Raw genomic sequence first — 27,390 nt, forward strand, 5'->3', positions numbered from 1 at the left:
CATTATGGGGAGAAAAAAAGAGAAGTAGATGGTGAAATTTTAGATGCTTTATGGGTATGTGTTGAGGTAACTCAGTATATCTGGTTTGGTAGAGAAGAATCCTGCTAGGTCATTGGGAGGGGTTTCTTATTTTGATGGCTGGAAATGTAGATTACCTTGTATTCATGAGTCTAGAAAAATACATCAGAGAATCCACTGGGGCCAGTTGGCTTTTTTTTTTTTTTTTTTTTTTTTTTGGCGGTGCTGGGGATTGAACCCAGGGCCTTGTGCTTGTGAGGCAAGCACTTTACCAACTGAGCTATCTCCCCAACCCTGCCAGTTGGCATTTCTAAAACTTCTTGTTTGTTTTTGCAGTACAGGGGATTGAACCCAGGGTTACTCTACCACTGAGCTACATTCCTAGCCCTTTTAATTTTTTATTTTGAGACAGGGTCTCCCTAAGCTGCCCAGGCTGGCCTCAAACTTGTGATCCTCCTGCCTCAACTTCCTGAATTGCTGAGATTACAAGCATTAGCTACCAAGCCCAAATAAAATTATTTTTACTACAGTAAAATAAAATACCAAAACAAAACCTGAAAAAAACAAAACTAACAACCTTAAAAAGGTTTTAAATTTTGCCAGATATGGTGATGGCATGCCTATGATCACACTGACTTGGGAGGCTGAGGCATAAGGATGGCAAGTTTAAGGGAACTCTCAGCAATTTAGTGACTCTCAGCAGTTTTGCAAGAACCTGACTCTGCCCTCCTCCCCTGCCAAAAAAAAAACAAAAAACAAAACAAAACAAAAAAAAGGGGGATTGGGGTGTAGCTCAGTGGTAAAGCACCCCTGGATTCAATCCCTAGTACTCCCCTGCAAAAAAAGTTTTAAATTTTGATGAAGCCCATTTATTTTTTTCTTTTGTTGCTCATAGTTTTGTATCATGTCTATGAATCCTTTTCCAAATCCAAGGCCATGATACTCCATGCTTTCTTCTAAGAGTTTTATAATTTTAGCTCTTACATTTAGGTCTTCAATCCATTTTGAGTTAATTTTTGTATATGGTGTTGAGGTAAGCATCTAACTTTGTTATCGAGTAATCTATAGTTATCCCAACACTGTTTAGAAACTATTCTTCAGGCCTGGTGGTGCATGCCTGTAATCTGAATGATTTGGGAGGCTGATGCGAGAGGATTACAAGTTAGAAGCTAGCTTCAGCAACTTAGTGAGGCCCTTAGCAATTTAGTGAGACCCTGTCTCTAAAAAATAAAAAGGACTGGGATATAGCTCAGTGTTCAGTCCCTGGTATGGGGTCAGGGGGACTTCTTTCCCCATTGAATGATGAGTGATCTCAGCACAGTTGTTGAAAATAATCACAGATGTATTGGTTTATTACTTTACTCTCATTTTGTTTTTTTGATCCATTTATCTGTTCCTGTGCCTGTACCATATGATCTTAATCACAACCTCATAGTAAGTTTTGAAATTAAAGTGGAAGTGCTCCAACTTTGTTCTTTTTTCAAATTGTTCTGGCTCTTCTGGGTTCCTTGCAGTTCCATACAGATTAAGTATAGGATTTGTCAGTTTCTGCAAAGAATTCAGCTGGAACTGGGCTTAGTAGTGTATACCTGTAATCCCAGCAACTTGGGAGACTGAGGAAGGAGGATGACAAGTTCAAGACCTGCCTGTGAAACTTAGTGAGACCTTGTCTCAAAATAAAAAAGGGCTGGGGATGTAGTTCAGTATAAAACACCCCTGGGTTCAATCCCCAGTACTGCCCTTTCCCCCAAATAAAAAGAAGTCAACTGGGATTCTGATAAAGATGGCATTAAATCTGTACATCATGTTGGGAAGTATTGCCATCTTAAAAATATTCAATCTTGGGCTGTAGCTGTAGCTCAGTGGCAGAGCACTTGCCTCGCTTATGTGAGACACTGGGTTCGATCCTCAGCACCACATGAAAATAAAGATGTGACTGTCCATCTACAATTATAAAAATTTTTTAAAAGAATATTCAGTCTTCTGATTCATAAGCATGAGATGTTTTTCTGTTTATTCAGATCTACTTCAATTTGTTTCAATAATGTTTTATAGTTTTCAGTATATAAGTCCTGTATTCTTTGTTTCAATTTAATTTTTTCCTTTCTTTTTGTGTTTGTTTGTTTGTTTGTTTGTAGTACTGTGGTCCAACTCGGGGCCTTACACATGCCAGGTAAACATTTTACCATAGGCCTGTCAAATTTATTCCAAAATAACTCACTCATCATGCTACTGTGAATATGTTTTCATTTTTTTTGTTCTTTTTTTTTTTCCCCCTTTTTTGATTCACTGTACACAAATGGGGTACAACTTTTCATTTCTCTGGTTGTATGAATATGTTTTCTTTTTTTGGGCAGTGGTGTAACCAGGGATTGAACTTGGACACTCAGCCACTGAGCCACATCCCCAGCCCTATTTTGTATTTTATTTAGAGACAGAATCTCACTAAGTTGCTTAGTGCCTCAGTTTTGCTGAGGCTGGCTTTGAACTCGCAGTCCTCATGCCTTAGCCTCACTAGCCCCTGGGACCCAGGCATGTACCACCATGCCCTGCTGAATATGTTTCTTAATTTCATTTTTGGGTTATTCATTACAAATGTATAAAATAGAACTTTTCTTTATGTATTGATATTTTAATAAAGTCTTTTTTATATGTTACAGAATTCATTTTGCTAGTATTTTGTTGAGGCTTTCTGCTTTATTCTTATTTTCCTTATCCATCTTTCCTTTGACTTACTACATTATTTCCCCTCATTCTAGGTATAGTTATATCATCATATTTTAATTTTTGCTAGTAAAAGTAGATGCTTTTCATTAGACATTTCTTTTAAATTCTTGACTCACAAACTTTGATATATCAATTTAGTTTTTCTTTATTCTGAAATTTCTTACTTACCAGATTACTTTGAAGAGAGTAAATTGCTCTGTAATTTTCACATGATTGGACATTATTTAATTACATGTTTAGGGCTAAGGGTGTATCTTAGTGCTAGAGTAATTGGCTAGGATATGTGAGGCTCTGGGTTTGAGCCCCAGCACTGCATACGCACAAATTATGTCTTTAATTGGCAGAACCTCACTTTATTTCATCATTTTCAGGAAATGTTGTTTGCTTTCAAGTGCAAAAAGTTTTTATGAAATATCTAGGTATAGTACTTGTTCCTATCTATCACATAATTTTCTATTTACTCAGGTTTTTAAAAAAATTCATCTATGTTTTATAGATTTGTGTACCAGAGGGTGAAAAGAATCTTGGGAAATTATGTTACCTGGGGTCTTGCGCCAAGTCAGGAACTTTGAGCTGGAGGATTTGAGCAGTCATGGACCAGATGACTAGGGCTGGGCAAGGAAGATGGTGTGTGGGATCCTCAAATAAGAGTGGCAGAGCAGGCAGCAAAGGGCTCTGACTGGAACTTGGAGAAGGTGGTGCTAGAGAGTGTGGGAACAGTAGGCCAGGAGGAGGGAGAGGCCACTGCTGCTTGTGGACACTGACTGTAGGCATGAACATGGACTATTGGCCTTGCTGACTTTAGACTTCCCATGGGGAACAGGGCCAGAACCTGGCTAAGAGGAACTGTGTGGGGGTTCCCAGGACAGGGCAGAGGGGATCCTGCTCAACTTCTCCTTTTCCTGTCTTCATGAACCCCCAGTAGCCTGGCAGCAGGGAGTAGGATTTCCTGGACTACCACAGCACTGCCCTACATGACCAGAGTCCTGTACACCAACTTGGCTTTTTTGCAGGACATAGGACCTTTTATACCTATTGTAATGTGACAGTCCTGCTGGCCTTGAGTAGGCATCTAGCAGTTGGGGTTGTGTTTGAATGAGGGTGAGGAATCAAAACCATGTTGTATGTTTTGAAAGAGGGGCTTTGTATTTCTGTATTAACATGTCAGAACAGGAACAGTTGTGCTTGCCTTGTGGTCTCTGAGCTCAAGTTCACATTGATATTTATCATCATTTTTTTCTTGCCTGCCATATCTATTTCTCATGATTTATTGAATCAACATTAAGATGTTCAGTATGTGGGTGGTTGTCCTCTTGTCCTCCCAAGAAGAAAGTTAAAGGAGAGGATGAAAACAGTCCTTGGTTCTTTGATTGCTTTTGCTGTTTTACTTTGGTAAAGAAATGGGATTTGCTCTGACTGCCCAGTTGTCACAGCCACTCTGGTACCTTCCCTCCAGCACGTGTGCTCTCTGCTCATGTTTGTCTTGCAAGGAGTATAGCATAGCATTGAAGGGCCATTCCTGCATGTTGAACTGTTGGAATCTACAGACCCACAGTGTGATTTCCTGAGCTGTTTAGAAACAAGTGGGGGCCAGTGGTGGGGAAGAGCAGGGTTGAGAAGCAGCAGTTGCTGAGTGTGAAGAGTGTACTCCTTCCTCAGGGATGAAGGTCTGCCCTGAGTTGAGGAGGCAGCCCTTCTTTTCCAGGATCTTCTATGCTTGTCAATCTGGTCTCCAGCAGTTTGCAAGGGCCCTTTGTGCGACTGTCTGTAGGTCACCAGGAGCTAGGTATATGGATTATGCCCAGCTCAGAAGGGAAACTAAGAGGTGGGGCTCAATCCTAATTCTATGAGGAGGAGTCATTGGGTGTCCAGGTACCACTGAGGAGCCACAAGCCAGTACAAGAACTCAGCAGGTATAAGAACTAAAATGTCCGGGATGCATCAGTCCCTCTGGCTGGTTGTAGGAGTGAAGTGCCCTGGTAGTCCCTCCTCAAGTCCTGGCAGCTAGCCTGGATTGTTGGGAGGAGGCAAGTATCAGGCTACTTCTTTAGCATTCATTCTAAGTGATGGCAGGCAATGTTTTATATACATGTATGCATGTATATATATACATATATATATATATACACACATATATTTATATATATACACACATACACACACTATATATAGGGTTAGGTTAGGGTACATGTATATATATATGGTATACCTCAGGTTTTATTAATGGTAAATGTCTGCATTTTTTAAAAAATATTTTCAGATGTTGATAGACCTTTATTTTATTCATTTATTTATATGTGGTCCTGAGAATCGAACCTAGTGCCTCACACATGCAAGACAAGAGCTCTACCACTGAGCTACAACCCCAGACCCTGCATTTGTTTTTAAAAGCTTAACTGTTACTAAACATTTTTTTTAATGGACCACTTCACGAATTTGCATGTCATCCTTGTACAGGGGACATGCTAATCTTCTCTGTATTGTTCTAATTTTAGTATATGTGCTGCCAAAGCAAACACAAGACAGTGTCATCCTGGAAGGGGCCGCTGGAATGGAAAGGATTGACCTTGATCTTGGGCCAAGGGTTACCTGGGTTAGCCCTGGGGGGTGGCCCTTGCAGTGTTGCAGGGAAACATGTCAGGGCAGGTCCCATCTCCTTGAAGGTTTGTCTTCTCTGGACTGGGCTTTGGTTGAGAACAGTAGCATTGGCGGTCTAAGAAGGCTCCTTCTGTTGCTTTTGGAGAACTGTCACCAGGCATTTATTTTCTCCATGAAGAATTTGGAAGGCTGTCCTCTGGCATCATCATGGCAATGTGAACAGAGAATTTTCTGGCCACTCAGGCACTTTGCTCCTGTTGGAGCTGCTGGTGACCAAGTTGCCCCTGTGTTCCAGGATCTTTCTGTTCTTTACAGAAAACATCTTATTTCAACATAACCAGAATGACTCTGAGTTTACCATGAACCTACTATGTGTCAGGCACTGAGCCCAGCCTGGAGTAAACAGACATGGTCCCTGTTCCTATGAACTTTGTCCAGTGGGGGCACGTATATTAACTGATAACCCTGTAGGGGGCCTTTGCACTTTGGTCAGTGACTTGAGATGTGTAGTTTCAGTTCTTCCTGAGGAAGTGATATTCACGTTGTGGTCTGTGTAAGGAATCCTACGGAAACCACGCCGGACACGGGAAATCACATAAGGGAGTTTATTAAGCAAACAGAGTATCTCCCTGCAGGGTAAAAGAGAAAATGAGAGGAAAAGAAAGGGAAAGAGAAAGGGTACGTGCTAGAGAGAGTGGAAAAGCGAGGAGGAGAAAGAAAGTGAGTCAGGGGGAGAGAGAAGCAAGAGATAAAAGATGGCGAAGCTATCTTTAAGAATCCCTTCGGGCTAACAGAGGACCAATAATGGAGAAGGATACTTGCAAGCTGACTGATGAACCAATAGCTAGCTAGGATGTTCACAGACTGACAGTAGTTGGGAGGCGGGGGAAATGGCTGCACCGGAAAGGGCGGGAAGAGCAGCTTTGTATTACAGTCTGAAGTTGACAATGATTGGACTGAAGCTTCTGGTGGTATGCCTCCAGAGCATCGCTGGCCATTTGTTTGAAGAGTGCTTTTATTGTAAAATAGTCTGAAGTGGCCATTTTGATACTGAGTCTCAGTGACATTAGGAGCAAGTGATAAAGCATGAGTCAAACAGACCTTGTCTGAGTCAGTCCAAGAAAAGAGGTTAAGTCAGGAAGTCTGGTCTTGGCCTGCCCAACTACTGCTATTGAGAAGCATTTGGTCTTTAGCTCTTAGTCCTGCCTCTTATGAGCCTTTAGAAGAGAAGCTTGTGAGGAAGGAGGGGCCTAAGCTTGGAACTTTTCTTATGGACCTCATTGTTTTGAGTATGTGAAACCAACCAGAACCAATGCCAGACTGACCTGAGAGCTTCTGCCCCTTTCTCTCTGAAGTATGTGCTTCCGGACTATGGAGGATCATCTCTGTTTTTCTTTTCCTCCTATACCCCAAGTTTCTCTAGTCTTTTTGGGTCTAGTTTCTGATCAGAATATAGGGGAGTTCATAGCACAAGAAATAAAAGCAAGAATCAACAACTGGGATAGATTCAAACTAAATAGCTTTCTCTCAGCAAAGGAAACTATCAGCAATGCGAAGAGAGAGCCTACAGAGTGGGAGAATATCTTTGCCACTCATACTTCAGATAGTGCACTAATTTCCATAATATATAAAGAACTCAAAAAACTCTACACAAAGAATACAAATAACCCAATCAACAGAAGGGCTAAGGATATGAACAGATGCTTCACAGAGGAAGATCTGCACGCAATCAACAAACATATGAAAAAATGTTCACCATCTTTAGTAATAAGAGAAATGCAAATCAAAACCACCCTAAGATTCCATCTCACCCCAATTAGAATGGCGATTATTAAGAATACAAGCAACAACAAGTGTTGGCGAGGATGTGGGGAGAAAGGTACACTCATACATTGCTGGTGGGGCTGCAAATTAGTGCAGCTACTCTGGAAAGCAGTGTGGAGATTCCTTAGAAAACGTGAAATGGAATCACCATTTGACCCAGCTATCCCACTCCTTGGCCTATACCCAAAGGACTTAAAATCAGCATACTACAGAGATACAGCCACATCAATGTTCATAGCTGCTCAATTCACAATAGCCAGATTGTGGAACCAGCCTAGATGTCCTTCAATAGATGAATGGATAAAGAAACTGTGGTATATATATACAATGGAATATTACTCAGCCATAAAGAATGATAAAATTATGGCATTTGCAGGCAAATGGATGAAACTGGAGAATATCATGTTAAGTGAGATAAGCCAATCTCAAAAATCCAAAAGGCAAATGATCTCACTGATAAGCGGATGATGACACATAATGGGGTGTGGGAGGGGGGCAAGAATGGAGGAAGGAGGGACTGTATAGAGGGAAAAGAGGGGTGGGGGGGAAGGAAAAAATAACAATGAATCAAACATCATTACCCTATGTAAATGTATGATTTTGAAAATGGTATGCTGTTACTCCATGTACAATCAGAAACAATGTGTATCCCATTTGTTTACAATAAAAATAAATTTTGAAAAAAAAGAGATTAGGGGAGTTGTGCGACGTGGGTGAGGAGGTGATGACAGTAGTGCTTGCCTTTCCTTGAAGGACCCAGGGGGCTCTTTTGTGGCAAGTGAGTTGATTGGACTTGGGCAGACCGCAAAAGGCACCAAGGGACCCTTCTAGCAGGAGAATTGAACTCACTCCACTGATTCCACATTCTCTTTTAGCAGCTCACCCTTTCAGAGAAACCCCAGTTCTTTGCTTAAGGTTCAGCAGACAGTGAACCTGCTTGCCCCAAACTCAGGTTATTTTCCTCCAAAGTCTAGTACTTTGCAAGCTCCCTATCTCTACTAACAGTTCCTGTCCCCATGACTTCCAAGTAGGCTCCTCATTGTTTCATTCCTCTCTCATCCTATGGTTCTGCCCCTTCCCCATCTGTTCTGCCATTACTTTTCCACTGGGCTGCCTCTGTGGCATCCTGATTGATGTCTATTCCTCAAACCTCTGCTCTTCACTGTCTGCACTGTGCCTCTTGCCTGCTTTGGGTCTCTGATTCTTCTGCCCAGAGGACACAGTCTCCTATTCAGCCTCATCTTCAGCCCCCTCTACCCCCAGCACACATTGCACACCATGTGCTGCTGACATTCCTCACTCTGCCACTTGGCAAATACTATTTTTGCTCTGAGAGTGTCCTTCCTCCTGGACCCCTGCTTTAATGTTGCCTGCGATGATCCTTGCCACCCTGCCTTGTATGACTCTTGTTACATCTACCGAGTTGTAAGCTCCTTGGGGACTTGGACCACATCTTTTCATCTATGTGCCCCTAGAGTGATCATGGTGCCTGGAATGACATTACTTGGGCTTTGGAATGAGGTTGTTCCTGCATTTTGTTGTGCTTTACCTCAATACAATGGGCTTGTCAGCAAACTGTGGTTCTGGAACTGGTCTTGAAGCAGGTCCCATAGGCCTTAGTCTGCCTTCATCTTGGAACCTTATCCTACTGCCCTAACCATTGTGGCACTGATTGGACTCTGCCACCACCTTCTTTCTGTGTGTCATTGAATCAAAAACTGGCTCACATTTGTCTTGTGGGGAGATAGACTTCAAGGACTCTGAAGCTTCCATGGTCTTCTGATTGATATTCTCAGCTTGTGAAGCAGTAAGGCTCAGTGGCTAAGAACATGGACACTGGAGCCACATTGTTTGCATTTGCATCCTAGCAGCTGTGTTACCTGAAGTGGTTACTTAACTGCTTGGTGCCTCAGTTTCTCCATCTGAGTGTTATTTGTATATAACTCATATAGGATGTTGAGAATTAATAAATTAATTCCTATAAAGTGTTTAGAATAGTACCTGACACAAAAGAGATATGTAAATGTTACCTATTATTATTAATGGGAAAGGTTATTTTTTTCTACCTGCAGAAATACCTATTCATTTAAAGTTCTTTTAATTTTTTTTATTCATTTAGTTTTATTCTAAAAAAATATTTTTGGGGGGTACAGGGATTGAATCCAGAGGTGCTAAATCACTGAGCTATATCTTCAACCCCATTTATTTAACTGTTTTATAATATTGGGTATTGAACCCAGTGGTGCCGTACCTCTGAGCATCATTTCTAGCCTGTTTTTTAAAATTATTATTATTAGGTACTAGAGATTGAACCCAGGAACACTTAACCACTGAGCCATATCCCTAGCCCTGTTTATTTATTTATTTGTTTATTCATTTATTTATTTTTGAGACAGAGTCTCACTAAGTTGCTTAGGACCTTGCTTAGTTGCTGAGGCTGGCCTCAAACTTGCAGTCCTCCTACCTCAGCCTCCTGAGTTGCTGGGATTACAGCCATGCTCCATTCTTTATTTTAGGACAGGGTCTCAGTAAGTTGCCAGGCTGGCCTTGATTTTGCTATCCTCCTGCCTCAGCCTCCCAAGTTGCTGGGATTACAGGCATGCATCACCATACCCAGCTAAAGTTCTTTTATGAATGTTTGTATATCAGAGTGGAATTAGCTGTCATTCAAACCATGTTTTCCCTCCAGTGCTCATGTTTTCTACATTTGGGTATACATATAGTATATGCTAGCAGGGGTGGAATTATGGAAGATAGCAAAACAATCAGGATGTTGATGTTTCCAGTGCTTTCTTGTAGGCTGTACTAGCTCAGTGAGGACATCTCTGCCTCTAGGGCAGAGGGCAGGCACTCTGGGGTCTCAACTGGGGCAGATGATAATAGGAGCCTCATCTATGAGGCTATTGCTGCTTTGGTTTTCTTGGGAGCATGTGGGTGTGTCTTAGCTTATACGGGCAGGGGTTTCCTTTCATTCCCCTTCCCTCCCCTCCCCTCCACTCCCCTCCGCTCCCCTCCCCTCCCCTCCCCTCCCCAGTACCAGGGATTCAGCTCAGGGGCACCTTACCACTGAGTGATGTCTCCAGCCCTTTTATATATTTTATTTAGAGACAGGGTCTCACTGAATTGCTTAGGGCCTTGCTAAGTTGTTGAGGCTGGTGTCAAACTTGGGATCCTTCTGCCTCAGCTTCCCCAGCCACTGGGATTACAGGAGTGCATCTTCAGGCCCAGTCCTGCAGATGCAGAGGTTTCTGTTGGAAGATGTTGAAGTTTTGATGTTTACCTTTTGCAAGGTGTTCTTTGGCCTCCTTAAGTGTGAAACCAAGAAACAGGTGTGGCCCCAGAATTAGAATATCAGGACCTGTGTCTGAATGACTCGGAAGCAGGGCAGGGTGATACACAGGGTGAGTGTACCTGTGGCCCCACCCTCCCCTTGGTGAGCTGGCAGTGAAGGCCAGGTGGTGGGATATCTGGGTTGGGGAAGCAGGGAGAGAAAGGCTGGATTGTACACAGAGGATGGGGTTTGGGCTTCTCCCAAACTCAGGTGATTTGAGGATGGGGGTAAGGTCAAATCTTGCTTTTATGTCCTATGTCTCTGACAGAACCAGGGAGTCAGGCTGTGTTGCCAGGAGGCCAGTCTGAATTAGCTGGGTAGCTGGTATCCTCCTCCTTGCCTTTTCTCTGGCAAGGCAGCTGTTCTTGTGGTGTGGCATATATTACCTTGATTACTTCAGCCCCTCAAAGGAGAACACAGGCCCACTGAGGCTCACTTTCCTTTGATTGTAACTGTTGGAAGGAGAATAGCTGGAAGAACCACAGCTGGGGTTTGAGGGTACAAGACATATTCCTGAATCAGGTAGTGCCTGGCAACTAGGCTGTGGTCTAGTGAGGAGGGGAGAGGAGAAGGGAGGGGGCATGGGGTTGGGGGCTTTCTGCTTTGCTTCCACAGGTGGTCAAATTAGCATCTTTCCTCTCCTAAAGCCCACCTTATCAAGCCCTCTGATTGAGCCATCAAGAGCATAGGCCCAGTAGGTACCTACTTCTACTAGGTGGGCCACATTCTGCAAAGAGCTGATATTTCACATCTGCACATGCCATGGGAGAGAACCACCTATAGCAGAGATCAAGGCAGAATACCAGGGGTCTGTGCCAGGTTCACGAGAGAGAGCAGAGGCTAGCACTTACTGTCAGGCAGTGATAGTAAACAACAAGGTGTTCAGTGTTTCCCTCTCTACCCTCCTATGGGTGCAGCATGTGCAGGGAAAACCCTGGGGGCCAGGGTTGTGGCTCAGTGGTAGAGCACTCACCTAGCTTGCGTGGGGCCCTGGGTTTGATCCTCAGCACAACATAAAAATAAAAAGGTGAAGGTCTTGTGTCCACCTTAAAAAAAAAAATTATATATATATAATTTTATATATATATATATAAAAGGTGTGTGCCTGGAACAAATACCAATAGCAGATGACTTTGTGTAGCAGATGTCTGAGATTACTGACATAAAGACCCACCTACACCCTCTGGCTGCTCTTAGGCCTCTCTGGCCATCAGAAATGACACATATGACCTGTGAAAGGCACCTTTCTACACAAGTTCTAGCTGTATCATCCTTTGCCCTGCCCATGGCTTCAAGTTGACACCTGAGCTCTGTCTCAGTGGAGGGCCTGGAAACCTGTGGAAAGGTGTGCCACATCTGTTGTCAGCCCCTATTGTCATAAGCTACCTGCAGAGGCAGCTTTTTTATCCTGCCCTCTTTACCATGGTTTTCATTGCTGATGCACCATGAAGAGAAGACCCTATGCCCAGGGCACTACCTGCCTATTCTGCCTACAACTGTCAGAGGCATAACTTTGGTTACCTTGATCCTATTCCTTGGCCTAAGATTCCAGAAGCTTAGGGTAACAAACCTTGGGAGTGCTGTGAAAGAGATGTTCTCTGCTACACCATGGCATCTGCTGAATGAGAAAATTTTCTTGTTTGTCCATTATCTATTATCAGCTGTTCCAGACAATAGGCCTGTCAGATTTTTTAAGACAGTTAAGGTTATGGGGAAAGCATCTGTCCACTGGATTTCTGAAGAGAGGTGGCTCATGAAACAGCCTTACCCTGATGTCCTCCATGACACATGGGCTCTCTCCATCGCAGCTCCAGCCTCAGGAAGCCTTTTGGCTAACCAACCCACACCTTCTCCATAGCTGGCCTTGAGGGTGACGTTCTGAAAGCCACTGGGATAGTCCTTGAACTCTACTGAGTGCTCCAAGGTCCAGTGGCCTCCCTAGGAAACTAGGGACAAACAAGAGCAGAGCCTGTCAGGGCTGTGGCTGGTAGCCTATTCAGGCTGTTCATTAAGAGTGGTGGGTAGTGGCTAGCTTCACGCCTGCCTGCTCCCAGGTAGCGCTCAGGGCAGAAGGGAGCAGGAGGTGTAAAGCACCCAAGTGAGATCCATGAACTGGTCTTCAAGATGGTGAGGGCATAGCTTAGTGGTATAGAGCTTGCTAACATGTACAAGACCCTGGATTCAATCCCCAGTACCTCAAAAACACAATGAGATAGTGAGAGAAGGGAGTCTCACCAGCAAGTATTTCCTTGGTCTTGAGCTCCACATACATTCTCATTAATCTTGCTGACCCTGAAAGAAAAGTTCAGTGGAAGAAACCTAGAAGCTAAGTAGTAGAATTGGGATTCAAACTCTAAGGTTGAGGTGGGAGGAACACTTGAGCCTACAAGTTCAAGTCCAGCCTAGGCAACATGATGAAATCCTATCTCAAACAAACTCAAGTCTCTCTGGCCCCAGGGTCCAGTGATGATGGATGTGCTTGTTGGGGAGATGACTGATTTGTTAGCTAGTGCTCAAACTAGCTTTGTGTGTGAGGCATGGGCTGGCCCTCTTTGTGCTGATCAGTCTTGAACCAGACTAATGTGCACAATGGTGTGGTGCAGCAATAGAGTCCTCTCCATTCCTTGCTACCCTGGAACTGAGGCCTTCGATGTGTCCTGGCAGATGATGATGTCATGGAAGAACTCCTGGAGCAATCATGCTGTAGTCCTTGGGGAGTTTCCCACCTCTGGGGATGGTGTCTGGGAATGCCAAGGTGATGAGCCATTTCCTCCGCCACCCTTGCTCTTCTTTGTTGGGTCTTCGTGACTGAGTGATGATGCAAAGGAAGTGGGTGGTGCCAGAGCTTCTGAACTGGGCAGCTGGGGCCTCCTGCCTCCTGGCCCAAATGTGGCTTGACTTCTCTTTGTGTTGATGGCATATAATTGGTGTATGACATAGCAGGGGCTGGGCTTTTCTGTGTGGGCACCAGGCTGGCTGTCCATCAGTTCTCTTTGGGAGTGACACAGTCCTTTCTCTCCAAGTCTTTTTGGAGATGGAAGAATGGTGGGTTGGGTGGCACTGTCTGTCAGAACGTTTTCTGTCATGCAGCCCAGTCATCCTTCTTAACCAGAGCCAGTTGGACAGGACTCCTTACAGAGACTGACCCAGACAGTGGTACCTGCTGGTTCTTTTACAGTCCTCATGTCCTGCTGCCTTCTGGAGCAATTGTCTCTGGTCTTATAGTGAAAATGAGAACTCTTACTTCCAGGCACAGCAGGCACATTGTAGCCTCACAGAAGGCAACCCATCAAGGGGTGGGTATTCCTGCTGTTGGCTTCAGGATGGGAGCTGAGAAGAGGGTGTTCCATTCTGAAGCAGAGGGGTAGTGGGACTGGAAGGGAAGAACACTCAGGCATAGCTGCTGACTCCCTTATTGGTAAGGGGAACCACAGATGCTTCTCAAGCTGCTAGGGATATTTGCATCCTCTGTCCTATTTCATAGATGAGGAAACTGAGAGACCTGGAACCTTGCTGGAAGTAGAGCTAGGTCTGCAACCTGACTGCAGGCCTTTTTGCAGGGTCCAGAAGTGACTGCACGGTAATCTCTATAATTGGGGTCATGATGTAGGGAGATGGTTTTGTTGTTGTTCTTGCCTGCCTTCCTCTCTTCTCCTCTCCTCCCCTCCCTTCTCCTCTCCTTTCCCTCTCCCTCTCCCTCTCCCTTTCTTTCTCCCTCTCCTTCTCCCTCTCCTCTCCTCTCCTCTTCTTCTCTTTTCCCTCCCTCCCTCTCTCTCTCTTTCTTTCTTGTACTGGGAATTGACCTCAGAGTTGCTGTACCACTGAGCCATATCCCCAATATCCCCAGCCCTTTATATTTTTTATTTTGAGACACGGTCTCACTAAGTTACTGAGGCTCCTCAAACTTGTGATCTTCCTGCCTCAACTTCACAAGTCACTGGGATTACAGGCATGCACCACCTCGCCCACCTTTGTTTTTCTTCAATTAAAATGAAAAATGACCACCAATAAAACTCAATTGAGCCCTGTGTTGATCACCATGGTTTTTTGCAGTGTGGTCTGACCCACTGACAACCTCATCCAGGCTACCTGCCGCCTTTGCCCTCTTTAACAGACATGAGCACCACATGTGCCAGGTGTTATGCAAGGTGGACAGAAAGATGCTTGGATGTGGTCCCGCCTGTCAGAGTACTTTGACTGCATGAAGGAAGAGAAAAACCCATCTCTGACTAGCATGGTCCCCAGGCCTCAGGAAGGGTGAACATGTGCCAGATCATGGGGACCCAAGTGCTGTCCATGACTTTCTCACTCTGTCTCTTGCCTCCTTTGCTTTCTGCTTATAGCTTTAGTTTCTTGAACTGGCTTTTTTTTTTTCTTTTTTGTACTGGGGATTGAACTCAGAGGCATTTAACTACTGAGCCACATCCCCAGCCCCTTTTTTATGTTTTATTTTGAGACTGGTCTTGCTAAATTACTTAGGGCCTTCCTAAGTTGCGGGACTGGCTTTGAACTTGTGATCCTTCTCCCTCAGCCTCCCAAGAGCTGGGATTACAGGTGTGCACCACCATGCCCCACTTGAACTGGCTTTGTACATGAGGTTGGGATAATGGCAGCAAGGAGCTTTGAGACCTACTATCCTTCAGGCTACCTCAGGAAAGTTCCAGGAAGACCTCTGATTGTTCCAGCTTGGGTCACGTGGCCCTGGGGGTGTTTAGCAGTGTTTAGCAGTCCCCACTGGTGCCACAGGTTGGCATGGGGAAAGGAAGATGGGGCAGACAGATCCTGGCTTGTTCCCCTATCATGGTTTGTTCTTGAAGGCTAGGGTAAAGGGGACCAAGAGTACTGTGCCCAAATGCTTTTCAAAGTGAAAGAACCCAGCCAAGCATGAATAGAGAATAGTGTTGGTGAGGTCAGCTAGTCCTGGGATCCTGAACCCTTGTAATTTTTCTGATGGAATCTAGTTTTGAGAAACTTATTTTGTTTTGTCAGAGCAGCTTCTTTTTCCCTGCCTCACATTAAAAGTAGCTTACCTGGAGGGCTTTCAGAGTGCCAGCTGCTCTTGCATTCTTCCACTTCCTAGGAAGGCCCTTGGCTCACCGAGCATCAGTGGCATCTGAGATGGACAGAGCTATGGTAAGAACCAGACTGCAGAGGTCCCTCAGGCATCCAGGGCTCCAGAAGGTCTTTCTGTTTTTTGACTGGAATTGAACCCAGGGGTGCTTTGCCACTGAGTTACATCCCTTACATCCCGAGTCCTTTTTATTTATTTTTTAATTTTTATTTTTTTAGGGAAAAGCACTTAAATTTTACTAATATTTTCTTGCATTGGGATTTCCAGAGAACACATTAGACTCAGGGGCTTTTTATGCCCTAAGGCAATAAGGTCTTGGAAACCAGGTTAGGGGAGGCCATACAGACTGACTGGAGCAGAAAGAAGTTCCTGAAGACAGGTGCCATGGCAAACTTGGAATGTGCCATAGGAGATTCACAGTACCCATTATAGAAGGTGTGCCATTTGCCAGAGCCAGCACAGAAGGGTCCTGTGTTAACTCTGTGGGAAACTTGACATCATTCTTGAGAAAGCCAATTAGACCTTTAAAGTAATTTTTAGGTAATTTTTCCTTTCAACTAGTCCAGAGTAGGAAGAGTAGAAACATATGGGTGAAGTGATGAAAGTTGAGAACTAGTCATTAAGGTCTGTTGAGCCCATGTATTGGTGTTCACCTGTAATCCCATAACTTGGGAGACTGGGGCAGGTGCATAGCAATTTCCAGGTCAGCCTCAATAGCTTAGCAAGACCCTGTCTCAAAATAGAAGACTTCCAGGCTATGTTTTTCACAGGGCGCCTTTTTATTTATTATAAAATAAAAACCTAAATTGCTGAGGTTCTCGCCAAATTACTGAGGATGGCATTGAACTTGCAATCCTTCTGTCTCAGCCTCCTGAGTCATGCCCGGCCAGGGTTTTTAACAGAGGCCAGCATACATCTCTGTGAGGATCCTAAGCTGAGACTGCCAACAGCCCTATTACAGAATGAGGAATGATTCCTTAAAAATGGCATTGGTGATACCAGTTTCTCTCCACTGTATAACTTCTAAGGCCTGAGGAGAGGGTTTTTGGAGGATGGGAGGACTGAATCCATTCAGGCAACAGGTACCCTTTAACATCTCTTCAGCTCTTTGGAACTTCTAGCATGTATCTCTTCTGTCTTTTTAAGTCCTTGGCTAGCCTAAATTTTTCTCTTAAAGGAAAAAAACAGAAAGCCTTTGTATTAGGACAACACAGTAGGAAAATCCTCCAATGACTTCACTTGGAGTCACTTGCATAACAGATGTGACACACAGGATCATCCTCATGTGGTTTTCTGTCCACGCCACTGCTTATCTAGTGAGCATTCCCCATCACACTGTCTGCATCTGGTACAGAGCCATGAAGTGCCTGGTCCTGCCATAATCTTTCCTGCCTTATAATAGCCACCCACCTGCCCAGTGTCCAAGAAGATGACTTAAGCCTTAGATTTCTAAAAGGCCTGCCCTCTGACTTTTAGTAAATGGTGATGCCATCTAACCACTTGCAAGGGACAAGACCCTGGGCATCACCCTTGTTTTATGTCATACCATCAGCATCTATACTCCTCCAGTCTTGTCCACTTTGCTCCAGCCCCACTGACTTTTCTGTGCAACAGATGGACTGAACTTGCTCCCTTTACCCCAAAGATTCTTCCCTCTGACATTTTTGTCAAGCAGACCTCTGCTCAGGGATCGCCCCCTCAGCAAGAATTAACCTGACCACCTATCCCATCTGTCCTGTCTCCACTCCTGTTTCTAGCCCTTCACCTGACTTTGTTTTCTTCAGCGTACATTTTATCTACAGGTGTTCTCTGTCTGCTGGTTTGTTTACTTACTTGTTATCTGTCTTCTCTACTCCTTCCATACCCCGCATCTCCACTTCGCAAACTCCCAGGAGTAAGCCTTTGCTAATAGTTTGGTGGCCAGGGGATGGTGCTTATATTTTCCAGAGGAGGAGAATGTCTCATCGTGGACATAAACAATGTTGCTGCAGCAGCTATTATTACTGAGAAGTGCATAGCATTCTGTATTCTGCCTTTTGCACATATGCTCATTTATTTATATACACAAACTTATCTGTTAGGGACACACCTTAGATACTCACACAGGCTCTTATTGTTTGGAAAAAAGTATTGACCATAAGACGATGTCTTCAATCAAAACTACTCTACCACTGTGATCTTGGAAAAGCTTCTAACTGCATAGCACTTGGAAGAGCAGGAAACAGAGCTGAGGTGTTGCTTCACAACACTAATAATTTCAGATGCTCAGTAGTTTCTTTTGTGATCACAGCATACTTTATTAGTTTCCTATTGCTGCCGTAAGTGGCTTGAAGTAATCAGTCTTACAACTCTGAAGAACGGTAGTTCTAAAATCAAGATGTGGGCAGGGTTGCGTTCTTTTTGGAACTTTAGGAAAAAAGCCTTTGCCTTTTCTGTTTTTTTTTTTTTTTTGTGGTGCTGAGGTTGAACCCAGAGCCTCACGCATGCAAATGAGTGCCCTACCACTGAGCCATGTCCCCAGCCCCTTTTCTAGCTCTAAAAGCCACTTGCATTCCTTGACTCATCGGCCTTCTTCCATCTTCAAAGCTAGCAGTGCAATGTCTTTCACTTTATAAGAATTCTTATGATTGTATTGATGCATCCAGATAATCCAGGATAAAATCTCCCCATTTCAAGAGCTTTAACTTAATAACTTCTGTGAGATTCTTTTTACCATGGAAACTAACAGTCACAAGCAACCACAGTGAAGTGATGGCAAATCCTGAATTGACTCCAAATAAGTGTTTTATGTTTTTTATTGAGCTCTTCCATATTTTAAATTTAAAAAATTATATTTATAATCAGAGCTAAAAATCTAAAAATTCTGTGCTAGTTTTGTCAAAATAATGATATAGTTTAATTTTGAAGAAAAGTATTCAAAATATTTAAATTTTTCATTTCAAGTGTTCAAATATTTAGGCATCTCTTGTTTTGGTAATGTGTTTTATTTTGGTTTTTTTTTTTTTTTTTGGTAATGGCTTTTGAGCTCCCCTCATACACTGAGACAAAAATATCTTTCAGATATACTTGAGTCACTAAGTAGGAAATGATTCTTCCTGATGGTTAGAGTAGCCTTGATCAATCAAATAGCACAATTATTGTCATTCTAGAGTGTCAACTGCTTCATTCTGAGAAAGTGAAAAAAGAAAACGTCCTAGTTTGTGTCTTGTGCCTACTAATCAGTAAAATCTGCATAAAATATCTGACATACAAGATCATCTTTATGTGAGAAAGAGGTGGGCTGGTGACTGAGACTGGGCAATAGTGGCAGGTGGACACACAGATGTGTGTGTGCACATTTCCATACCATCTCTCAGATTCCTGATGTGGTGGGCACTGGAGGGAGTGGTCACGAGGATTGTGTGGCACTTGTCCTAAGGAGCTTGTGGTCTTAGGTGAAAGGGGCAGAGACAGCCCAATGAACAGTGAGTTTAATTGGAGAGGCTCACAGGAACCAGGCAGTGGGCCAGGGATGTGTTCTGTGTCCTAGGGAAGGACCAAAGAATGTTATAGAAGACCTGCAGACAAGCATTGGGATTGGATAATGACACAGTGGCAAAAGGGGAGGATTCAGTGGGCATCACCATGGGCTTAGATCTGAGAAGATCCATAGGAATAGAAAGCAACCCTTCTGAAGGACTTTTGGGAAAAAAATGAGATGGAGAGTGATCTATAAGCAGTGGACTTGGCTCTGGGAAAGGTCAAGCAGCACCCAGGAGGGCCCTACCATCCCCTGACATCCTAGACCCCTGGTTATATACAGACAGCCAAGTACACAGAGTTATGCCGTGCTCCCGGTGGCCTCATTGTGGTCAGTCACTGTGTTGCATGTGGGAAGTACCCATGCATAGGGGGTGGACTGCTATGGCTCATGTGGCCATAGATGAGATCCTGAGTCACGGGAAGCTGGTGGGCATACCTGGGGCCACCAAGCAGTCTGAGCTAGATTTGGAGAGATGATTGTCACCTTGCTCCTTCCTCTCTGCTGTCCAGTTGACCACCCTTTGTCTGTGGCCTTCCACAGATGAGGGGAACAGTACTGCTCTCAGGAGCCATAGGGCTTCTGAGTTGCTGACTGGGGAATAAGTGAGTATTGCTTTGCCCAGAAGCTCTGTTTCCCTGAGGTGAAATGATCTGTGTATCCACCAGCACTAGAAAGGCCTCCCCACTGCTGGGCCTGGTGAGCTTAGGAATTGGGCCGATGCTTTGATCAGTACCTTTTCCCCTGAGCCAGGCAGTTCCAACATCTTGCGGAACTGGGTACAAGTCTTGGTCCTTTTAAAGCTAGTCCCTAGTGTTTCTCATGCTAGTTTCCTTGAGATGCAGGGGAAGAGGTAGGGAGGGAACAGCAAGCTCTGGGCCTCCACACCTGTCACCAAGACCCATTTAGGTTCACATTGCTCCCTCTGTGGACTCTAGAGAATTTTTGTTCAACTGAAGGCTTTTTCTGACCGAAGACATGAAAGTTCAGAGTACTCAGGGCTTGGGTTGGGTACTGTGACCATGAGGGGCCATTTGCCATTAAACTCACCAGTCCACATGCAGGCAGAGTTTGGGCTCTAGGGCCTGCTCTGTTCCTCTTCTCTCATCATACCCCAGTTCCATTGTCAGCCTACAGCCCATCGTCCCTTCTCAACTCTGTGCCTCTGCTTACAGCCTGCCCCTACCCCATGCCCCACCCGCATGCCCACATGAACTAACTGCTGAGCCCCACCCTTCTTTCTAAGCACCTCAGGTGCTCAGGTGTCCTTCCCCACTGACAGAGCTTCTATCCTTGCCCTTAGTTAGGAGAGGGATGTTTAAGCTTGTTCCCTTGGGTATGTTCCAAAGGAGCAGGCAGAAATGAGGGAGTTGCCTGAAGGACTGCTTTGGGGAGTAGACCTGCCCCATCAGTTCACCTGCCCTCAGGACTCCATTTCTGCCCCTTAGCCAGACAGGCCTGCTCCTCTATAGTCCCCACTCTCCTGTCTCACCTGTGTGTATGCCTTTGCTTGTACACTCCCTTCAGCATGACCTTGTTCACTGGTTCCCCTGTATAAACCTTGCTATGTTTCTGAAGTCTCAACTTCTTTCACCATTTCTGTTCAGCATTGTATTAGAAGGCCTAATCAGTGCAGCAAGGCAGGACAAAGAAATGAAAGGCATACAGAGTGCAAAGGAAAAAAATAAAACTGTTTATTCTTATGCATTAAGTCATATTTTAAAAATCCCAAAGAATCTTCAATGCTAATTGGTGAGTTTAGCAAGGTTCAGGATACCTGGCAAATGTATAAAAAGTGTATGTATATATATATATATATATATATATATATATATATATATATACATATACACACACATATATTTGGCAGTCTTATTGAAATAAAATTTGCATATAATAACATTCACCCATTGAAAGTGTACCCTTCAGTTTTTTAGTGTGGGTAGAGTTATGCAACCATCATTGTACTCTAATTTTGAAATGTTTTCATCACCCCCACAAAAAAACTTAACCCTAATCCCCTACCTCCAAAATCAATTATATTTTGATACAATAGCAAAAAACAATTGGAAATTGATTTTTTTGGGGTGTGGGGAATGTGGTGGTACTGGGGATTGAGCCCAGGAGGGGTTTGAATAGCTCATGCATGCTAGGCAAGGCTCAACCACTGAGTTAACATCACCCACCCTAAGAAGATCAATACAATAATATTAAATTAATGATTGGAGAGATATGCCATGTTCACAGATTACAATAATCAGTATTGTTAAGCTATCTGTTCTCTCTAAATTGATACATAGATTCCACACAATCCCAATCAAGATTTCAGCAGGGCTTTGCATTAAGAAAAGCCACACACTGGAAGAAAATATTCACAAACATGTAAAAGGATTTATATCCAAACTACATAAAGAACACTACAGCTTGGAAAGATTAAAACAACAATAGTAATAGTAAAAATGAGGTAAAGGTGGCACACTCCTTTATTGCCAGCTACACAGGAGGCTGAAGCCAAGGATCACAAGTTTAAGGTTTGGGCAACATAGCATGACCCTCTTTCAAAAATAAAATAAAATAGCCAGGTACAATGGCTCATGCCAGTAATCCCAGTTGCTCAGGAGGATCACGAGTTCAAAGCCAGCCTCAGCAACGGTGAGATGCTAAGCAACTCAGTGAGACTCTGTCTCTAAATAAAATACAAAATAGGACTGGGGATGTGGCTCAGTGGTTGAGTGCCCCTGAGTTCAATCCCCAGTGCCCCTTCAAAAGAACAAATAAAATAAAATAATAATAAAATAAGCTGGGTGGATTGGTGCACACCTGTAATTCCAGTGACTTGGGAGGCTGAGGCAGGAGGATCACAAGTTCAAGGCCAGCCTCAGCAACTTAGTGAGACCCTAAGCAACTTTGCAAGACCATCTCAAAATAAAAAGTAAAAACGTTTGGGGATATAGCTCATTGGTAAAGTACCCCTGGGTTTAATCCACAGTACTAAAATAAGAAAACAACAAAGTAAGACTAAAATGGGTTAAGGATTTGAATAACAATTCCATAACTTTCTAATGAACAGATGACAAATAATTACATGAAAAGATGTTTAACATCATTGGGGCAATGCAAATGAAAACCACAATGATATAGCACTGTATGAAGAATAAGAAAATATGAAAAAAAATCTAAAAAGAACAACAATAAGAACAAGAAACAACAGTACTGCTCACTATTAAAATGGCTAGAAGGAAAACAAAATCATTGAGCATATTCACTGCTGGTGAGGATGTGGAATTCATACATTGTTGGCAGAAATGCAAACAGCATAGCCATTTCAGAAAGCTGTTTGGCAGTTTCTTATCAAGTTAAACATACATTTATCTTGTGACCCAGCAATACCACTTCTAAGTACAATATTTGCCCAAGAGAAATGAAAACATGTATGCACAAAGACCACTATTTTTACTCATAATAGCTGGAAATTGGAAATAAATGTCATCCGCTGGTGAATGGATAGACATGCTGTGTTACAACCATGAAATGGAGTACTACTCAGTAATAAGGAGGGAAGAAATACTGATACATCCAACAACATGGAGGAATCTCAGATGAGTCATGCCAAGTGCAGAAAGCCAGACACAGTGCACTCCGTATCCTGTGATCCCGTTTATATGACACTGTAGAAAAGGCAAAACCACAGGGTCAAATCAGATCAATAGGCATTGCCCGTGACTCAGGGTGAGTGGAGTGGACTGACTGCAGAGAGGCAAAAGGGAACCTTTTTAAAGTGATGGAAATGTCTGTTGACTCATTATGTTGGTAACAGAACTGTATATATTTGGATATTTGTTAAAACTCATTTGAAGTATACAGTTAAAAAGGAAGGACATTACTATAGGCAAATTAGTCTTCAATTTAAAAATTCTGACAACCCACCATTATAACTTCCGAGGTTGGTTCAGTTTCAGCCCCCTCTCCTTCACAAGAGTTCCCCCAACCACCTCTTGTTGCACTGCTTTCCAGTGACTCCCTTTCAAATTTTGGTTCCTGTTAACCACAGCTTTGGATCATTCCTCAGTGGGGCTGCATCAGCTCCTCAAAGGTGGTGATTTGCTGAACTCATTAACAAAATGGGCATCTGGTGCAGCCAGACCCTGTCTATATAGGTGGCTCTGTGAGAGACCACAAGTGCTGACTGCCATGGAGGCAAGTTGGGAGAGTGTCTGAGACCTGGTGGGGTTTCTGTGACTGTCTTGCTCCTCTCTCAAGTCCTTCTTCTCAGCTGTTCCTGCTTTCTTCCCTCAATAGGTTGGGACAAACATTCCTATGGTTACCATGGCGACGATGGGCATTCCTTCTGCTCCTCAGGAACTGGCCAGCCCTATGGTCCCACATTCACCACAGGAGATGTAATCGGCTGCTGTGTTAACCTCATCAATGGCACCTGCTTCTACACCAAGAATGGCCACAGTCTTGGTAGGTGCTTAGGGGACATTGGAGGGTCTGCCCTGTGGAGCCACTTTGGGAAGAGGCTCAAAAGCAAGCATTGAAATCAAAGCAGTGTCGTAGAGCCTCTGTTGAGCTCTGGGGAACATCAGCCTTTTTCAGCTAGTGGAGCCCTTTAAGGTAAATGGAGGGTAGCAGGACCATTCCCTTTGTTGACCTACTCTTTAAGTAACATTTATTAAGACCAGGGTGGGTCCTAAGAGTACAACTGTGTTCTGATAATGATTCTGACCTTTGTGGCACTTGTTGGAGCAGGGTTTGGCATCAAATGAGAAATTTGAGGGGTTGAAGCACGTAGCTGTGAATTATGGGGGTTTGCATGCCCATGACCTGGCCCAGTAAGCCCTTCTGATGGTTGGGGTGCTAGTAACTCCAAGGCAACAGTGAGGGGTACACTAGTAATAGACAAGTGGGATATGATGGAGGTTGATCTCCTCTGGGCTGTCCATGATTAATGGGCAGAGTTACATGCAGAAAGTCTTCTTTGGTGAAAATATGAGGGATGGAAGGCTGGGGGAAGAGGCAGGTGGCCTGAGGTAAGGTGATAGGTGCAAAAAGCAGATATCAAGCCTGATAGAGGCCTAGAATGGCCTAGCAGGGCTTAGTGACAGATGGGGTGGGTGTACTTGCAAGAAGGAAAAGTGAGAAGGTGACTGGACTGGTGATGCTGTTAACCAGGAGAAGGATAGCAATCACTGGGGGATGGGACCTGAAGGGTCCCTGGGACGAGCTTTCCTGTATGCAGGTTGAAACAGAATTAGAATTTGAAAGAGAGGGACTTTGGCTATTCTGATGCTGTGTCCTACTATGTACTGACTGGCATATGGCCACACTGGTCCCAAGATGATGCCTAATTGCTGGACTTGCCTGCCTGGGTTTGCAGGGATATCTGATGTGGCCACACCCTAATTCTCTTAGAATGGTATAGTGAGAAGTGGCAGCACCCTACCAACCAGGCCACCAAGCCTGCAGGAAAGAGTAATGGACATTTCACTCCTCAGAGGCCTGCTTCCCCTAGCTTGAGGGGCAATAAAAAGGTGATTGCTACCCCTCTGAGGCTTCTGTAGGAGATGACCTAGCCAGAATGTGAAGTCCTTAGTGGAAATCAGGTTTGCTGGTGGTTGGGGCTAGGGGACCAGGAGCCAGCATTCTTCAACAGAGCAGTTGGATGCCTCAGCCCAGAGTAGGCAGGAAAGCCCAGGGAGCTAGGCAGCCAAGAGCATAGCATAGGTGCAGAGCTTTCCTGGGCACACATCTGGGGAAATGCTCCTGAGACTGCAGTTGCTGGTGTCCAGCCAGTGAAAAGCTTATAGCTGGGAGGGTGGGGCCAAAGTTTCAAGAGGAATCTTTGTTCCCCACTCCACTTTCTGATTCCAGTTATTTCCTGCTTTGAGTTCTTCTACTGCCAGAATCCCAGGGGCTACTGCTATGAGCTTTCACCTTGTACCTGAGCCCTACTTCACCTGCTTCTCTGAAGCCAGACCCCGTCCTACCTCTTTGGATACCTGCCCTTCATATCCCTCCAGCTTGTCCTCATCTTGCTCAGAGCATGTCACCTGCAGTGGCACACGAGGTTTGGGGAAAACTCTGTTGTGCCCTCTATATCTGTACATTTAGGGCCTCATCTGTGTGCCAGGACCACCAAAGGGATATGAGCTCTTTGTTGGCCAGGTGCCTAGATTCTACAGGAAGCTCATCGTCACAGGCTGTTTTAAAAACTCATCTCTCTAGTGAATGCTTTTTATAGACCCCGTGAAAAACCTCACGCATGTTGTAATTAAATTTAATCTAATAGTACATTGATTATTTTTCTGTCAAGATCTTCTGTGGTCTTGCTTATTGTATCTCAAATATTCGATGTCTTTTTCAGGTTTTTTTTTCTTTTGTGTGGTGCTGGGAGTTGAACCCAGTGCTTCACACATGCAAGGCAAGTGCTCTTCCACTGCACTACAGGCCCAGCCCCTTTTCAATATTTTGTTAGCCTAAAATTTGATAAACATGTTTGAATATATTTTAATGAAGATATTTATAAGCTGGGTGCAGTGGCACCTGCCTGTAATTCCAGAAACTTAGCAAGACTCTGTCTCAAAATAAAAAAATTAAAAAAGGGCTGGGGATATAGCTCCATGGTAAAGCACCCCTGGGTTCAATCTCCAGCAACAAAAAAAAAAAAAAAGAAAGGAAAGAAAGATTACAAAGCTAAGATTTGAGCCCCGCAGTGTACAGTTGAGTTTGTGCAGATAAGATACCAGCTATTTAAGAGTCAGTTACATTAGCTTGAAATTCAGGTTATTCCATCTTGTCCACAAGGATATTATTGAGACCTTACTGAAAGATAAATATGACCTGTCCCCTCCTTTTTCTAGATCATGACATTTCATGAAAAAGCAATGATAGAGTAGCTAATGCTTAGTGAATCCTCTAATGACCCTGCCTCCTTTTCACAAGCCATCTTGTGAAAGATGTCAATAATGTGCTTCAGAATCTAACCCTGACCCCTTTAGAGAAGCAGGATGACATTTCCTGCCATCCTACTTCTCTAAAGGGATCTAAAGGCCTCCCTGCTTCTTTCCTGTTATAACACTTGCCTTATGTGCCTTCCTCCAGTTGACTTGTAATTAGTCACATGCTATCTCTCTTGCTGCAGTCAGAAGCACTTTGAGGGCCAAGCTTGCAGCTGTTTCCCCAGTTCTATTACAGGGCATGGCTCCTGGGAGGCCTCAGCAGGTACTTGGTAAAAGGATGAATGAGTGAATGGAGGTATGTCCTGTCTACAAGTGGTCAGTTTGCTTGCAGAATCATCCTCATATGGCTCTGATCTCTTACAAAATATTTTCTTCTCAACCTCAGTGCCCTCAGACCTATGACTTTTTGGACCAGGACCCTTCTTATCAGCAAGTTTGGCTACTCTCCTGGCATCTAGGATCAGATTTTGCCATCACATTGGCCTTGTACAGGTTCATAGGGACTGATAGGGCTGGGGAAGCAGTGTTGCCTCATCCAGTGCAATTGAGAGAAGAGTAACTTCTTTCCTCATTCTCCTGGAATCACCTCTAGGCCTCATCCTTCCACTGTGAGGCAGAGATGGGCAGACCTGGGTACATCATCCCCTGCCCAAAAGTTGGCAGTTGCCTAGTCTGTGACCCAGCTGCAGCCAATTTGTACTCAGAATTCAGTGTTTATGAAGCAGTTTTCAGACTGTCTAATTGAGGGATTAGTATTTTCCTTTTTTTTTTTTTATTTTTTTATTTTCAGATGGGCTCACAGAGGTTGGGTGACCAGCCAAACGTCACTGCAGATAACTGAGGAAGCCTGAACTCCCCCTCCTTTTAGGGTCCATAGGCCTAGGAGTAAAGCAGCAGCATGCCACACTGAGATCCATGGGGGAAGCTCCTGGGCAGAATGGAGGGTGCAGAAGGGCTTCTAGAGTCTGTGATGCTGACCCTTCAGATGGGGCTCAGAAGTAGCCTCAGGTAGGCAGACCATGATGTTTATGACCTTTCTTTACTGAGGAGTTAAATAGCCCAGTAAAGGATGTAAGCCATCTCTCTTCACATTTTTTTTTTTTTTTTAATTGGTAAACTAGTGTCAGTGTACACATTCCAAGGTTGTTGTTGAAACCTTGAGTCAGTCTTCACCTGTGTTATCTTGATGGATTTCTCTTTCTTTTCTGGGTTAGAGTTGGAAGAGCAGACTGAAGATCTCTAAGGAATCAGCAGTTTGAAAATCTCTCAGGCCAAAGTCTTAGGGACTCCCAGAAGATACAAAAAAATGAAGGGCTGTGAAATCTTGAGAGAGGCTCCA

At 44.0% G+C, this 27,390-nt stretch overlaps 1 protein-coding gene across 1 annotated transcript in view; it reads left to right on the plus strand.

The window, feature by feature from the left end:
- The window catches only part of RANBP10 (RAN binding protein 10), a 78,968-nt gene that overhangs the window by 37,929 nt on the left and 13,649 nt on the right, over positions 1–27,390 (plus strand). Inside the window, exon 4 of the mRNA XM_079119273.1 lies at positions 23,389–23,556. Within this exon, the coding sequence (XP_078975399.1) occupies positions 23,389–23,556 (168 nt within the window). The remainder of the gene's footprint in view (positions 1–23,388; positions 23,557–27,390) is intronic.

This window comes from Sciurus vulgaris, assembly GCF_902686455.1.
Source record: "Sciurus vulgaris genome assembly, chromosome: 17".
NCBI lineage: Eukaryota > Metazoa > Chordata > Mammalia > Rodentia > Sciuridae > Sciurus > Sciurus vulgaris.